Source organism: Euprymna scolopes, chromosome 13 (genome assembly GCF_053919585.1).
Source record: "Euprymna scolopes isolate OS-2025 chromosome 13, ASM5391958v1, whole genome shotgun sequence".
Classification (NCBI taxonomy): domain Eukaryota; kingdom Metazoa; phylum Mollusca; class Cephalopoda; order Sepiida; family Sepiolidae; genus Euprymna; species Euprymna scolopes.
This window is the reverse complement of record NC_136494.1, coordinates 52,655,452-52,673,574: the sequence shown is the minus strand read 5'-3', so window position 1 is coordinate 52,673,574 and position 18,123 is coordinate 52,655,452. Positions and strand designations below refer to the sequence as shown.

At 29.3% G+C, this 18,123-nt stretch overlaps 1 protein-coding gene across 4 annotated transcripts in view; it reads right to left on the bottom strand.

Moving 5' to 3' along the window:
* LOC145292023 (ATP-binding cassette sub-family C member 5-like) overlaps window positions 1-18,123 on the bottom strand; it is a 358,649-nt gene that overhangs the window by 101,155 nt on the left and 239,371 nt on the right. For all 4 annotated transcript variants that reach the window (XM_080138030.1, XM_080138031.1, XM_080138032.1 and 1 more), the window contains one exon: window positions 4,693-4,828. In XM_080138030.1, coding sequence (XP_079994156.1) covers window positions 4,693-4,828 — 136 coding nt within the window. The remainder of the gene's footprint in view (window positions 1-4,692; window positions 4,829-18,123) is intronic.

Here is an 18,123-nt window from a genome sequence, read left to right as displayed (position 1 = left end):
ATGCCTGATAGTTATGATACTACTGTAAGAAAAATTGTGGAAACCAAGAAAATAGCTTATTGTTAAAGTGTCCACACCTGTGTGCGTCATGTAGAATCATGATGCCGGAGGGGGGGATCAAAATGGCGACACCTACAACTTTTATGGCTAGTGTTCTCGCAAAGTGATGCAAAATCTCGCTGCTTGTGTGTAAAATCTCGCTGCTCAACTGCATAAAAGTAGGGAGAACACAGACAGACAGTTGTAGGCGAATCCTTGGAGACTGTTGTTGCATGTTACTGAATCACTTTGCTTTCGTGCTTTATTTTTTTTCCTGCTTATGTTATAAGCTATTTTGGCCTTATGGACAAATTCGAGTTGATTGCTGAATCTGACGGCTCTCCAACTGGCCTGTTGTCAAATGGTTTGAATGGTTTGAAAAGGCCAAATATGTTTGCAGGCTGTCCAAAATAACAGAGCTCACACTGGTCACCTCACTGAAGCTCACAAAAGGAGCATACACCGTATACTAGAACAGGAAGAAAGTAAGCAGGAAGTATATGCAGCCTTTGCTATAACTCCTTCATCACCTACAAACAATTTACTGAATGACGGCTTGAACTGGGCGAAATGTTGAACATTTACCTGACTGATTTGAGGAGGCTGGCCATACTGTTTGGTGGAGAAAATGACTGCATACTAGGATGCACCTTTTTGGTGGGTCTTCCAGATGACACCAGTTGGCTATTGCGAGCATCTTCGAGGCTTAATGAGTTTGGACTGGATGAATTACTAGCCAGAGCCGAAACATTTTGAAAGACGAAGGACTGGTTGTGGCAGCTATAAAAGCAACTGAATCACCAACAGGGGCTTAGGAGGCTACAGATGTGGTGGACCCAACCATTGCTCTAGGGACTGCCGAAGCTAGAGCAATACAGGAGACACAAATGACCAAAAAGCATGAGGACGAATATGCTGTCATTGTTGCAACAAGCTAGGCCACATAGCGCAAAATTGTTTGGGAAACGAGTGCGGAGACTACCCTTATCCCATGTCGGTCAATAACTGGTGCATTTTCTGTGGTTGATGAGGAAATCGATGGCGCATGGTGCTCGTCGACACCGGGTATTCCCAGTCAATAGTTAGCAGGAATCGATGCCAGACGTGGAGCAGTAAACAAATAAACTGGAACTTTGGGTCACAAAGGCTGATTGATTCCATATTCCCAGGAGAGAGTCTGGGGCTTCCTAACGGCTTGATTCCTTGATGATGGTCATGCAGAAGCAAAAGCAGCAGGTACATTTAGTGTTGGACTACCGTGAATTAAATGGATGTGTTTACTGCTAATGCAAAAGTGCACGCACAAAAGCTAAAACAATGGCAGCAGCAAGAAGTTGATGTGTCACTTCTCGATTTACAGAAGGCATATCTTCAGATCCATGTTGATGAGGCACTTTGGCCATATCAACTGTCCTTTTTAAGGGCTGGAGTTTTTGTCTCACATGGTTAGAGTTTGGGCTCAATGTGGCACCTCTCATTATAAAATCTGTTATAGATGCCATCTTATTGCAAGGTCACATAATCAAGCATGATGTGTCAGCATGCATTGATAACATTTTCATCAATGAAAATTTGGTCTCTGTATTGCGTGTGCATCAGCATTTTTCTGACTTCAGTTTGGATTGCAAGGAACTGGTGTAACTAAAAGATGGAGCCAGAGTTCTTAGCTTACAGGTCCAGGAAGAAAGCGGCACCCTCTGATGAAGATGAGGAAATCAGATTCCAGAAATTCCAATGTGCTGATCCGTCAGTACATGTTTTCCCTGTGTGGGGAAACTTGTTTGTCATTTTTCCATGTGTGGATGGCTCAGAGTGGCAGTTGTGTTTGTCAAACGCTTGGTGATCGCAACAATCAAGGGATGAGACGATGAGATCGCAGCAACCAAGAGAAATGCTGAGCAGGATATGAGAGTAGGACCCTGTCAGAGTAGACTGGTGCATGGGCAGCAGCAAGATTACAGTCTGGGTGCATGCAACTTCTATAGCTACAGGAGTGGTACTGGAGGCAAGTGTGAATGTCATCAAAGATGCGTGTTGGTTGCATCCAACCAACAATGCAAGGCATATAAATTTAGTCGAGCTCGACATGGTGCTCGGGGGGGGGGCAACTTGGCCCTCCAGTGGAGGCAATGACATTGCACTTGGTCACTAATTAGGCGTGCGTGCACTAGTGGATTTCTGACACCCTGATTGGAAAGTCATGGGTGAATACAAGGGTTGCTGGCGAGATACTGGTTAGGCAACGGTTAGGAATCCTGCAATTACTGGTGAAAGAGCATGAATTGAGCATGGATGTGACGCTTGCACAGTCTTGTCAGAACGTCGCAGATTGCCTCATCTGTGTTTGAAAGTCAACAAGAAAATGAAGGGTTAGCTGTGTCTAGTATACACGGAAGGCTACTTGTGCGTAGCCGTGTAGTGAGGTCTAGCTGCGTCTGATTATATAATGAAGACTAGTTTAGTCTGGTCATGTTGTGAGGGCTAGCTGTGTCTGATTATATAATGAAGACTAGTTTAGTCTGGTCATGTTGTGAGGGCTAGCTGTGTCTGGCTGCCTATCAAGGGTTAACTATGTCTGGCCATCTATTTAGGGACAGCTATGTCTGGCTGTGTATTGAGAGCTACAAATGCAAGATCTATATAATGTGAAATGATCTTTAAAGACCATGGTGTTAAAATATAATTTGCATATGAGAGGAGTAGCTGTGATAAAAAGGACGAATTGTGATGAAGAAGGGGTAAGTGTTTGGCAGCAAAATCAATGTCAGAGATTTAGAAGTTGTGTTAATCACGCAGATGTCATAGGAGTGCTGTCAATTTCTCTCTTTTTCTTTTTAGATTACAACTGCACTAGTCTTTGAACTCTTTCCATATGTTGGATATCATGTATTAGATATGGAGAAAAGGACACCATACATTAACAGTGGTTTGATGAAGGAAATATAAAGTGGGAGAAATATTCTACAAATGAGTTTACAGAAAGAGAGTTGAATAAGAAATAGAGTGCTACTTGCTTTGTATGCAGCTTGAATACAATGTTTAGTGTGAAGGACGAGTCGATTACAAGGCCAAGATCTTTTGTTTCATTCGCCTCCTTTAGCAGAGTCATATCACCATCAAAAGTAAGAGAAAGAGAACCCACTGTAATATGACAACATTTATCTACATTGAGGTATGTCCCATTCAATGCACCATTTCCAGTTACATTGAAGACTTGAGATTATCAATTTCATTTCTATGAGCTACTAATTTCACACGATCTGCAACTGACGGCACATTTTAACCAATCACTTTTAGAATGTTGTCGATATAGAGTAAAAAGAAAATAGAACCCAACACAGAGCCTTGAGGAAGATCATTGTAAGCATCCATCTTAGATGACAGATTGCCACTTGTCTGGGCCTTGTAAGCACAATCACCAAGAAAGTATCTTATCCATTTTATACCGGTTCATGGAAGCCATACGTGAGTTTATATGAAAGTAAGTGCTGATTGACAAAGTGAAAGCAATATCTCTACCATCCATTATAATTGTAATTCATTATTCCATCACATTTGTAAGACACGAATGTGTTGGAATAAAACTATGTTAAAAACTATGTTAAGATGAAAAGATGATAGCAGTCGATGTAAACTAAGTCATGATTGCTTGTTTGAGTAGAACTTTCATGGATTTTGAGATGAGGTTCATTGTTTTGTACACTCATTTGAGTTTTTTTTGTCACCATTTTTCTCTTTAGAGTTACAATTTGGCTGTTCAAATTTTTTATTTCTTTGCACATGAGGGTAAAAAGCTTTGGGATTCCATAAAAATCAAAAGCAAACTGCCTCTCCAAATTTTATTTACTTATGTTGGAAATGTGTTCAACATAATGTTGTTTTCTAGGCACATCTAAAGCTGCCTCAGACATTGTAAGCCATGATTTATGTTTCTTGCATTATAGAATCTTTGAAGGGAAGTCATAAAACTCTGATTTTTTTTTCATCATTTTAATTTTGTCAGGAAAGTTTTGAATTCTGAAAACAATTATCAGCAACGACCATAGAAACTGTAGCTACAGAACAGTTTCTTTCTGAGAGAATTTTAATTGATTGAAGTCAGAGTCACTACTACATAATGACTTATTTTTATAGGGGTTAGGGTTAGCAAAGAATATAATGAGAAGATTACAGTACTGTTAACAAATCATAAAGGAAATACGTAGATGTCTTACAAAGTTGTTATCTATTTTATGAACAAATAAAAAAACAAAGTATGGACATAAAGACATAATTCCAGTTTAAAAATTTTAGAATTAAAAAGTAATGTCACTTCAATAGCATGCCAAACATATATGTAGGAATGTCCTCTGACACAAAAAACATAACTCAACTAATAAACAATGGAAATACATTAATTCTGCTATTAACTCACAAACACTTTGCACCTATCATTCTGACACTTTACAAACATTACATACTAATTAGATATTATGAATAAAATAACATCCTTTTAAAATTGGAAAAAGAAACACAAGTTTTCTTGTTGAAGATTCTATACATTATCTTAGTGAGACTCCAGCAAATTCCACTACTACTTTAAAACCTCTATAAGTAAAAAATAAAGTATAAAATCATGTTTAATAATGATGAAATTTTTTTTTGAAAATAAACCTGTTTTTTCTTCAGGAATTTCTTCTTTTTTTGTGGTACAATCCCAACTTAAGGTAGCATTATCAAAAACAACCATTTCTTCATCTTTCAAATTTGAATTTCCAAATTCTTCAATTTCATCCAAAGTTAACACCTCCTACAAAATAAAATAACTTTTTCAAATATTTTTACAAGTCTGATTCAGATAAATGTTGTTAGAAATTAATTGTTAAAATAATAGTAATAATTCCCTCAACGTTTAAAGAATCAAATTGAAAAATGTTTATTATAATTTTTTTTATTTGTTAAAAATCTTCAACTATAAAAAATCCGAAAATAATTTTTTATACACATGAAATTATTAGGAATATAATATATAATTATAGAATGAGTTTCTGAATTATTCTAAAATGAAAGATTTCATAAAACATATTCTTTCATCAAATTAATAAATCGTCTCATTACTTTATTGTAATAAAAATAGATGGTATTACCTTTAATAGTATTGTGGGATAAGCATGTACAATATAAGAGACCAATAATATTGTGTTCACACAATGGAACACATCTGAAAAGCAATGTTTCCAAATTTGAACGTTTTTATTTGCTTTCTACAATTCACAGTTATGTTATCCAGCTAAATGCAAATATAAATTCAATTTATGTTTGAATTAGAAATTATTACTTGTTGAAAATTACAGTTTCATTTGTTATGCCAAATGTTACAGTTCAGAGTTTTCTATAGTAAAGAATGGCTTGTCTGAAACATTTATAAAAATTCGATTTAGATACAAAGAATACTTAATCGAGTTCATTCAGTAAATTTAATCATCAAATCGCCCAACTTAGGAAGAGAGTGAGCATAAAGATAAATAATCACTGATCTTTTGTGTGGTGCAAATTTGAACTTACTAATACTTGAGCCAGTCAAAATGAGTTACTATATTCAATGATTTCTGCATTGATCATGCATATACGCGATGCCATCAATAAGTTTCCAGCCTTTTTTTTAAATTTTCGTATGGGCACTTTTATTGATAGTACACACATGAAACTCATTTCCCTTTCAAAATAATCTCCTCCGGTTTCAATACATTTGTTATCCCATTCCAACAACTTCTGGGAACCCCCATGAAAGTCCTATTGTCAATGACCCTCATCACAGCCTCTTTCATCTCCTCAGTTGTCTCATAACGACAGACTCTTAAGTTTTCCTTGAGCTTAGGGAATAACCAAAAGTCACAGAAAGCAAGGTCTGGACTATAATGAGAGTGAGGAACCGTCTTGATGCCATCTTGGAGTTGTGGATTAATGCATTCACAAAAATCTTCCACATGTTCAGTTTCTTGCAAAAAATTGTCCCCACACTGATAGCAAACTATACATTTAGTGTCTCTATAGACACACGAAGGTTCTTATTCATGAAATTCTTTATTTGACCAATCAACTCTGGTATTCTGACTTCCTTATTCCTCCCACAACTCTCATCATTTCTAATAAACTCCCTGCCTTCCTTGAATCTCTTATGCCACTGAAAACTAATGCTCAATTCATGCAAGATGGGCCAAAAGCAGTCTGAAGCATTCCATACGTTTCTGTGGCATTTTTCCAAGTTTAAAACACAATTTTATTGCATATTGTTCTTATAAAATGTCATCACGTCCCGATTGCATTTTTGAAATTCACCAGCTGTGACAGTCAGGCTTTAGTTGGGTCTATTCCAATTCCTGCTGTAATTGTTCATTTAAACCTGAAATCATAAAAATTGGCCAGTCATCTCATAAGATGTATAGCAATAACACAGAGAATTTTCAATTTTAAATGCCTGTACTTGGAAACTTATTTAAGGCACCTCGTAATTTGTAAAAATTATGAAGCTCCTGTCAGCATCCCAAAATGTCTTGAATAACAAAAGCAGGAGCCAAATTGGAAAATATAAAAACTAATTCAATTTTAGCAACATTATTTATGTGACAAGGTTTTCTTTATTTCCACTAAATTTAATAATGATTGATTCATACTGACTTAAGACATCATCTATTATTATGCTAAAGTGAGTGAAACAAAAGCTTTTTCTTAAATATATACTTTAATAACATTGATTATATGTTAAAATATTATTTAGTTCTGAGATTCAGTTATATCTGAAAACAGAAAAATCCGGTGCTAATGCACTTATTGATCCGCGGTATATTTTAAATCGTATTTCCAAGTTTAATTAAAGTTTTATGATATGTTGCTTTATTCAATTGTAAGGTTAAAGTACAGAATAGGTACAAAACACCCTCCCCTCCCCATGTTAAGAATGCCTTTTTAAATAATAACGTTATTATTTCAGCACGGATCAATTAGTAAAAAAAATCCATTTTAATTCTGCGAATTATCATTTGTAATTAATTCATTAGGGGATCCAGCTCTTACTAAATTTATGTCTATTATTCTCCCCCTTGCTCAGTATACGTTACTTTTCCTCTTTCTTATTTTTAGAAGAAAAATAGTAGAACTACCTAGCGTTGCACAGAGTCATAAAAACAAAGTAGAAAATGTTAAAAAATGTATCTAACATCTTAATATTAAAATTCCTATTTATCTACCTCTCAAAATCTGTCCTTCTATATTTCTTTCTTTTTCTCCTTTCTCCGTTTTTCTACATCTCTTCCCCACTTCCACCAATCCATTACTCTCTCTCTCTCTTGCTTTAATGAATTGAAAATAATAATGTATGTCATTTACCTGAGCTTTTCGCTTGAAAATGATTACTTCTTTCCCCCTTTTCATAATATAATGAAACCTATATTAATTTTTGTGTAAATGAGAAATGCAGAGTTTTTTTGTCTAGTATGCAACACTATGAAAAAAAATATTGATCATTTCGCTAGCATGCACTGTATCTGAAATATTCAGCACTTTAAGCTAACTTATACCACTTACCAAATTAACTATAATAATTATAGGTCCCGTGTAACGCTGAGTAGCCCTTTTTCTATTCAGCAATTTATAAAAACCTGATGAAGTGCTTTTCTTTTTATATTCAGCAGTTTATAAAAACAATGACGTTCTCCCTTTTTTTATTCAGCAATTTATAAAAACAATGATATTATTTCCTTTTTCTATTCATCAGTTTATACAAATATAATCAAGTGCTTGCTTTTTCGTGAAATCATTTTATAGAAACATAATTAAGTTCTTTCTTTTTTCTATTAAACAATTTACAAAAACATAATAGAGTTCTTTCCTTGTTAAATTCAGCAATTTATAAAAACAATGAAGTTCTTTCCTTACTCTATATATCAGTTTATAAAAATATAATGAAGTTCTTTCGTATTTCTATTTAGTAGTTTATAAAAACATGATTGAGTGTATTTATTTTTCTATTCATCAGTTTATAAAAAAGTTCTTTTCTTTTTCTATTAGACAGTTAATAAAATCATCAAACAGTTCTTTCCATTCTCTGTTCAGCAGGTTATAAAAACATTATGAAGTTTTTGCCTGTTTCTATTCTACAGTTTATAAAAACAAAACAATTCTCCTTTTCTATTAACTAGATATAAAAACATGATTGAGTTCTTCCTTTTTTCTATTCAGCAGTTAATAAAAACATAATAAAGTTCTTTTTTTTTTCTCTGTTAATCACTTTATAAAAACATAATGAAGTTCTCACCCATTTCTCTATTTAGCAATTTACAAAAATATTGAAATTCTTTTCTTTTTTGTTCATCAGTTTATAAATAGATGATCGAGGACTTACTTTTTACATTCAGCGGTAAATAAAAACATAATGAAGTTTTCTTTTTCTCTTAATCAGTTTATAAAAACATAATGAACTTTTTTCCTGTTTCTATTCAGCAGTTTATAAAACATGATTCGGTTCTTATTTTTTATAATCAGCAGTTTATAAAAACAAAATGAAGTTCTTTCCTTTTTTCTAATCAACAGTTTATAAACATATGATTAAGTTCTACCCCTTCTATTCATCACTTTATAAAAACTTGATAACGTTGTTTCCTATTTTTCTATTAAAATAGTTTATAAAAACGTAATGAAGTCCTTTACTATTCAACAGATTATAAAAACATAATGAAGTTTTTTTTAATTTTTTATCTAGCTGTTAATCAAAATATAATGAAGTCTTTACTTTCTGTATTCATAAGTTTACAAAAACATGATTGGGTTTTTTCTTTTTTTTCTTTCCATCAACTTATAAAAACATAATGAACTTTTTCCCTTTCTTTATTAATCAGTTTGTAAAAACATAATAAACTTTTTCCCTTTTTTATTAATCAATTTATAAAAGCATAATGAATTTTTCCCTTTCTTTATTAATCAGTTTGTAAAAACATAATAAACTTTTTCTATACTTTATTAATCAGATTATAAAAGCATAATGAACATTTGCCTTTCTTTATTAATCAGTTAATAAAAACACAATAAAGTTTTTCCTTTCTTTATTAATCAGTTTGTAAAAACATGATGAACTCTTCCCCTTGTTTTATTAACCACTTTATAAAAACATAATAAACTTTTCCCTTTTTTTATTAATCAGTTTATAAAAACATAATAAACGTTTTCGTTACTTTAGTAATCAGTTTATAAAAAATAATTAATTTTTTCCTTTCTTTATTAATAAGTTTATAAAAATATAATGAACTTTTTCCTTTCTTTATTAATCAGTTTATAAAAACATGATGCACTTTTTCTCTTTCCTTATAAATCAGTTTATAAAAACATTATGAACTTTTTCCTTTTTTTATTAATAATTTCATAAAAACATAACGAACTTTTTCCTTTCTTTATTAAATCAGTTTATAAAAACATAATAAACTTTTCCTATTCTTTATTAATCAGTTTGTAAAAACATAATAAACTGTTTCCTTTCTTTATATAGTTTATAAAAACATAATGAACGTTTTCCCTTTCTTTATTAATCAGTTTATAAAAACATGATGAACTTTTCCCTTTCTTTATTAATCAGTTAATAAAAATATAATAAACTTTTTCCCTTTCTTTATTAATCAGTTCATAAAAACATAATAAACTTTTTCGCTTTCTTTATTAATCAGTTCATAAAAACATAATGAACTTTTCCCATTTCCTTATTTATCAGTTCATAAAAACATAATGAATTTTTCTCTTTCTTTATGAATCAGATTATAAAAACATAATGAAGTTTTTTCCTTTCTTTCTTAATCAGTTTCTAAAACTATAATATACGTTTTCCCTTTTTTTATTAATCAGATTATAAAAACATAATGAAGTTTGTTCCTTTCTTTATTAATCAGTTTATAAAAATATGATAACCTTTTTCCCTTTCTTTATTAATCAGTTTAAAAAACATAATAAACTTTGTAAAGTTCTTAATTAATCAATTTGTAAAAACATAATGAACTTTTTCCCTTTCTTTATTAATCAGTTTATAAAAACATAATGAACTTTTTCACTTTCTTTATTAATCGGTGTATAAAAACATGATGAACTTTTTCCCTTTCTTTATTAATCAGTTTATAAAAACATAATAAACTTTTTCCCTTTTTTATTAATCAGTTTATAAAAACATGATGAACTTTTTCACTTTCTTTATTAATCAGTTTCTAAAAACATAATAAACTTTTTTTATTCTTTATTAATCACTTTATAAAAACATAGTAAACTTTTTCCCTTTATTTTTTAATCAGATTATAAAAACATAACAAACTGTTCCCTTTCTTTATAATTCCGTTTATAAAAACATAATAAACTTTTTCTATTCTTTATTAATCAGATTATAAAAACATAATGAACATTTCCTTTTCTTTATTAATCAGTTGTAAAAACATAATGAACTTTTTCCTTTCTTTATTAATCAGTTTATAAAAACAAAATGAACTTTTTCCTTTCTTTATTAATCAGTTCATAAAAACATAAGGAACTTTTCCCTTTCTCTATTAATCAGTTTATAAAAATATAATAAACCTTTTTCTTTCTTTATTGATCAGTTTATAAAAACATAATAAACTTTTTCCTTTTTTTATTAATCAGTTTATTGAAACATAATGAACGTTTATCTTTCTTTATTAATCAGTTTTTAAAAACATATTAAACTTTTCCCTTTCTTTATTAATTAGTTTTTAAAAAACATAATACACTTTTTCTACTCGTTGTTAATAAGTTTATAAAAACATAATGAACTTTTTCCTTTCATTATTAATCAGTTATTAATCATTTCATAAAAACATAATAAACTTTTTCTTTTCATTATTAATCAGTTTCTAAAACTATAATATACGTTTTCCCTTTTTATAAAAACACAATGAACTTTTCCCTTTCTTTATTAATCAGTTTATAAAAAAATAATAAAATTTTTCTATTCTTTATTAATAAGCTTATAAAAACATAATGAACTTCTTCCTTTATTTATTAATCAGTTCATAAAAACTTAATATACGTTTTCCCTTTCTTTAATAATCAGATTATAAACACATAAGGAACTTTTCCATTGCTTTATTAATCAGTTTATAAAAACATAATGAACTTTTTGCTTTGCTTTATTAATCAGTTTATAAAAACATAATTAACTTTTTTCTTTGTTTATTAATCAGTTTATAAAAACATGATGAACTTTTTCCCTTTCTTTATTAATCAGTTTGCAAAAACATAATAAACTTTTTCCTTTCTTTATTAATCAGTTTCTAAAAATATAATGATTTTTTTCCTTTTACATTCAACAGTTAATAAAAACAGTGAAATTCCTTCCTTTCTCTATTCGGCAGTTGATAAAAACACTTGCCTGGGTGTCCAGCGTTGCCGAGTGTTTGTAGGTGTGTGTTGAGCAAAAACAAAAAAAAAGTAGCAGGCTCGAACTCGTACCGCAATGGAGGAATAGAAAGTTAAAAAAAAAGAACAAAAGTGACGTGTTAGCTGTTGCGCTCATCGCCAACCCTGAAGTGACGTATGTTTAAATTAATGCTAGACAATCGAAAAGAGGCGATCTTTGAAAATATCGACGAAAAAAGGCGATCCCTCCCTGTAAAAAAGTGCCCAGTTGATGGTTAACGAATTAATGTTTTAGGCAATCTTTTGATATTTGTCGTCCAAATAGTCGAGCTTCCAAACGATACCAATGTCGTGAAAATCCGTCGCCTGTGTCGAAAGTTTTTGCGAGACACACATTTACATACATACATTTCAACAGAAGATGATGTTTTTTTTAATCAGCAGTTTATAAAACATAATGAAGTTTTTTATTTTTCTATTCAACAATTTACACTAGCAGGACCCGTTAACTAGTTTTGGCTAGTTGACATACCCCCTCTCTCGTAAAAAAATTAAAGTATGTTTGTTGTTGGTGGTTAACCCTCAACCTCTTCATGTTAAGAACGGCTTTGGGAATAGATAACCCCAATCGCCTCATGTTTAGAACAGTTTTCAAAATAGACACCTCCTAATCATCGAAAAGTACTTGTGTCTATCAAATTAAAATGCGATTGTCGTAATCAGCATGGTCGAAAACCTGTAACAGTCGTCATATTGAAAAAAATTGTGGAGGTTGAGTTAATGAAAAAATTTACCCAAATTGTCATCTGTATAGAGCGAACGCAATCAGTTAATATGTTTAATTATATTTTTGTATTGTTGTTGCAGAACGATTGTAATATGTAGAAACGACAATCGGATGATATGTTTCATTTTGTTGTTCTTTTTAGCGACGTCAATCGGTTTATATGTTAAATTTTTTTTCAACATGATTGTAATATGTAAAGGGCGACGACAATCGGTTAATATGTTAATTTTTTTTTAGTACGATTGTAATCGGTAGAGAGCGGAGACAATCAATAAATATGTTTAATTTAGTTATTTTTTTAGCATGCTTTTGCTTCTGTAGAAAGTGTATCATTTTTTGGAATGTTCGTTTATCTATTGTAGAAGTGGATTCCAGAATATACGAATAGTCAGGTATCAGCCAATCAAAATAGGCGGAATTTGAGAAAGGAAAATGTATTATTTTTGAATCGGGAAATAGAAAGATTATGATATGTGTATGTAATAACCAGTTAATGCCAGTGCAAGCACAAAATCGTAGGAAAATATAGAATTTGACCTGGTCTCAACTGATAGCGGTGGGAGCACTAAATATTGAGAGCGAAAAAAATAGAATTTCTTCCTCTGTAGATGTGGCGATTGTGATGGTGTTGCTCATCGGATGTAATGCAGCATTTTATTATCACGAGTGAATGTGGCAGAAATAGTGATCGTAAGCTATATAAGATAGTGGTTATCAGGGTAGATGTATTGAATTTGTATGTGGCATCTGCTCTTGCAAACATACGATACTTTGGCCCGGAAGGGGATTTGTGCAATCAAAATATTATATATGAAGATAATGAAGTTCTTTACTTTTTCTATTCATCTGTTTGTAAAAACATGATTAAATTCTTTCCTTTTTCTATTTAGCAGTTTATAAAAACATATTAATGTTCTTTTCTTTCTCTATTCAAAAGATTATAAAAACACAATGAAGTTCTTTCCTTTTCTATTCAGTAGTTTATAAAAACATGATAAAGTTCTTTCCTTTTCTATTCAGTAGTTTATAAAAACATGATAAAGTTCTTTCCTTTTCTATTCAGTAGTTTATAAAAACATGATAAAGTTCTTTCCTTTTCTATTCAGTAGTTTATAAAAACATGATAAAGTTCTTTCCTTTTCTATTCAGTAGTTTATGAAAAAGATGATAAAGTTCTTTCCTTTTCTATTCAGTAGTTTATAAAAACATGATAAAGTTATTTCCTTTTCTATTCAGTAGTTTATAAAAACATGATAAAGTTATTTCCTTTTCTATTCAGTAGTTTATAAAAACATGATAAAGTTCTTTCCTTTTCTATTCAGTAGTTTATAAAAACATGATAAAGTTCTTTCCTTTTCTATTCAGTAGTTTATAAAAACATGATAAAGTTATTTCCTTTTCTATTCAGTAGTTTATAAAAACATGATAAAGTTCTTTTCTTTTCTATTCAGTAGTTTATAAAAACATGATAAAGTTATTTCCTTTTCTATTCAGTAGTTTATAAAAACATGATAAAGTTCTTTCCTTTTCTATTCAGTAGTTTATAAAAACATGATAAAGTTATTTCCTTTTCTATTCAGTAGTTTATAAAAACATGATAAAGTTATTTCCTTTTCTATTCAGTAGTTTATAAAAACATGATAAAGTTATTTCCTTTTCTATTCAGTAGTTTATAAAAACATGATAAAGTTATTTCCTTTTCTATTCAGTAGTTTATAAAAACATGGTAAAGTTCTTTCCTTTTCTATTCAGTAGTTTATAAAAACATGATAAAGTTATTTCCTTTTCTATTCAGTAGTTTATAAAAACATGATAAAGTTATTTCCTTTTCTATTCAGTAGTTTATAAAAACATGATAAAGTTATTTCCTTTTCTATTCAGTAGTTTATAAAAACATGGTAAAGTTCTTTCCTTTTCTATTCAGTAGTTTATAAAAACATGATAAAGTTATTTCCTTTTCTATTCAGTAGTTTATAAAAACATGATAAAGTTCTTTCCTTTTCTATTCAGTAGTTTATAAAAACATGATAAAGTTATTTCCTTTTCTATTCAGTAGTTTATAAAAACATGATAAAGTTATTTCCTTTTCTATTCAGTAGTTTATAAAAACATGATAAAGTTATTTCCTTTTCTATTCAGTAGTTTATAAAAACATGGTAAAGTTATTTCCTTTTCTATTCAGTAGTTTATAAAAACATGGTAAAGTTATTTCCTTTTCTATTCAGTAGTTTATAAAAACATGATAAAGTTATTTCCTTTTCTATTCAGTAGTTTATAAAAACATGATAAAGTTATTTCCTTTTTGTTATATTCCTAAATACTTAGGAAATAAAGACAAACGTGAGTTACACCGAGTGGTATGTGTAATGGGGTTTATTTATAATACAGAAACGTAAGGCTGCTCGCCTAAGGTAAATAGAAGTACATAGTAACAAGTATGGGGAAGAAAGTCTGATAATCAACACGTAAGACTATCCGTCTTACTGCGACTGCTTGTCTGCCGCTGTCTGCCAAACAGTCCAATATATATATACAGTTTGTAACCGGTGTATAGCCAGTTATGTTCCTTCACAACACTTTTCTATTCAGGAGTTTATAAAAACATGATAAAGTTATTTCCTTTTCTATTCAGTAGTTTATAAAAACATGGTAAAGTTATTTCCTTTTCTATTCAGTAGTTTATAAAAACATGATAAAGTTATTTTCTTTTCTATTCAGTAGTTTATAAAAACATGATAAAGTTATTTCCTTTTCTATTCAGTAGTTTATAAAAACATGGTAAAGTTCTTTCCTTTTCTATTCAGTAGTTTATAAAAACATGGTAAAGTTCTTTCCTTTTCTATTCAGTAGTTTATAAAAACATGATAAAGTTATTTCCTTTTCTATTCAGTAGTTTATAAAAACATGATAAAGTTATTTCCTTTTCTATTCAGTAGTTTATAAAAACATGGTAAAGTTCTTTCCTTTTCTATTCAGTAGTTTATAAAAACATGGTAAAGTTCTTTCCTTTTCTATTCAGTAGTTTATAAAAACATGATAAAGTTATTTCCTTTTCTATTCAGTAGTTTATAAAAACATGGTAAAGTTCTTTCCTTTTCTATTCAGTAGTTTATAAAAACATGATAAAGTTATTTCCTTTTCTATTCAGTAGTTTATAAAAACATGATAAAGTTATTTCCTTTTCTATTCAGTAGTTTATAAAAACATGATAAAGTTCTTTCCTTTTCTATTCAGTAGTTTATAAAAACATGGTAAAGTTCTTTCCTTTTCTATTCAGTAGTTTATAAAAACATGATAAAGTTATTTCCTTTTCTATTCAGTAGTTTATAAAAACATGATAAAGTTATTTCCTTTTCTATTCAGTAGTTTATAAAAACATGGTAAAGTTCTTTCCTTTTCTATTCAGTAGTTTATAAAAACATGATAAAGTTCTTTCCTTTTCTATTCAGTAGTTTATAAAAACATGATAAAGTTCTTTCCTTTTCTATTCAGTAGTTTATAAAAACATGATAAAGTTCTTTCCTTTTCTATTCAGTAGTTTATAAAAACATGGTAAAGTTCTTTCCTTTTCTATTCAGTAGTTTATAAAATCATGATAAAGTTACTTCCTTTTCTATTCAGTAGTTTATAAAAAAATGGTAAAGTTCTTTCCTTTTCTATTCAGTAGTTTATAAAAACATGATAAAGTTATTTCCTTTTCTATTCAGTAGTTTATAAAAACATGGTAAAGTTCTTTCCTTTTCTATTCAGTAGTTTATAAAAACATGATAAAGTTATTTCCTTTTCTATTCAGTAGTTTATAAAAACATGATAAAGTTCTTTCCTTTTCTATTCAGTAGTTTATAAAAACATGATAAAGTTATTTCCTTTTCTATTCAGTAGTTTATAAAAACATGATAAAGTTATTTCCTTTTCTATTCAGTAGTTTATAAAAACATGATAAAGTTATTTCCTTTTCTATTCAGTAGTTTATAAAAACATGGTAAAGTTATTTCCTTTTCTATTCAGTAGTTTATAAAAACATGATAAAGTTATTTCCTTTTCTATTCAGTAGTTTATAAAAACATGATAAAGTTATTTCCTTTTCTATTCAGTAGTTTATAAAAACATGATAAAGTTCTTTCCTTTTCTATTCAGTAGTTTATAAAAACATGATAAAGTTCTTTCCTTTTCTATTCAGTAGTTTATAATAACATGGTTTAATTTATTTCCTTTTCTATTCAGTAGTTTATAAAAACATGATAAAGTTATTTCCTTTTCTATTCAGTAGTTTATAAAAACATGATAAAGTTATTTCCTTTTCTATTCAGTAGTTTATAAAAACATGGTGAAGTTCTTTCCTTTTCTATTCAGTAGTTTATAAAAACATGATAAAGTTATTTCCTTTTCTATTCAGTAGTTTATAAAAACATGATAAAGTTCTTTCCTTTTCTATTCAGTAGTTTATAAAAACATGATAAAGTTCTTTCCTTTTCTATTCAGTAGTTTATAAAAACATGGTAAAGTTATTTCCTTTTCTATTCAGTAGTTTATAAAAACATGATAAAGTTATTTCCTTTTCTATTCAGTAGTTTATAAAAACATGATAAAGTTATTTCCTTTTCTATTCAGTAGTTTATAAAAACATGGTAAAGTTATTTCCTTTTCTATTCAGTAGTTTATAAAAACATGATAAAGTTATTTCCTTTTCTATTCAGTAGTTTATAAAAACATGATAAAGTTATTTCCTTTTTGTTATATTCCTAAATACTTAGGAAATAAAGACAAACGTGAGTTACACCGAGTGGTATGTGTAATGGGTTTTATTTATAATACAGAAACGTAAGGCTGCTCGCCTAAGGTAAATAGAAGTACATAGTAACAAGTATGGGGAAGAAAGTCTGATAATCAACACGTAAGACTATCCGTCTTACTGCGACTGCTTGTCTGCCGCTGTCTGCCGCTGTCTGCCAAACAGTCCAATATATATATACAGTTTGTAACCGGTGTATAGCCAGTTATGTTCCTTCACAACACTTTTCTATTCAGTAGTTTATAAAAACATGATAAAGTTATTTCCTTTTCTATTCAGTAGTTTATAAAAACATGATAAAGTTATTTCCTTTTCTATTCAGTAGTTTATAAAAACATGGTAAAGTTCTTTCCTTTTCTATTCAGTAGTTTATAAAAACATGATAAAGTTCTTTCCTTTTCTATTCAGTAGTTTATAAAATCATGATAAAGTTCTTTCCTTTTCTATTCAGTAGTTTATAAAAACATGATAAAGTTACTTCCTTTTCTATTCAGTAGTTTATAAAAACATGATAAAGTTACTTCCTTTTCTATTCAGTAGTTTATAAAAACATGATAAAGTTATTTCCTTTTCTATTCAGTAGTTTATAAAAACATGGTAAAGTTCTTTCCTTTTCTATTCAGTAGTTTATAAAAACATGGTAAAGTTATTTCCTTTTCTATTCAGTAGTTTATAAAAATATGATAAAGTTCTTTCCTTTTCTATTCAGTAGTTTATAAAAACATGATAAAGTTATTTCCTTTTCTATTCAGTAGTTTATAAAAACATGATAAAGTTATTTCCTTTTCTATTCAGTAGTTTATAAAAACATGATAAAGTTCTTTCCTTTTCTATTCAGTAGTTTATAAAAACATGGTAAAGTTATTTCCTTTTCTATTCAGTAGTTTATAAAAACATGATAAAGTTATTTCCTTTTCTATTCAGTAGTTTATAAAAACATGGTAAAGTTATTTCCTTTTCTATTCAGTAGTTTATAAAAACATGATAAAGTTATTTCCTTTTCTATTCAGTAGTTTATAAAAACATGATAAAGTTATTTCCTTTTCTATTCAGTAGTTTATAAAAACATGGTAAAGTTATTTCCTTTTCTATTCAGTAGTTTATAAAAACATGATAAAGTTAT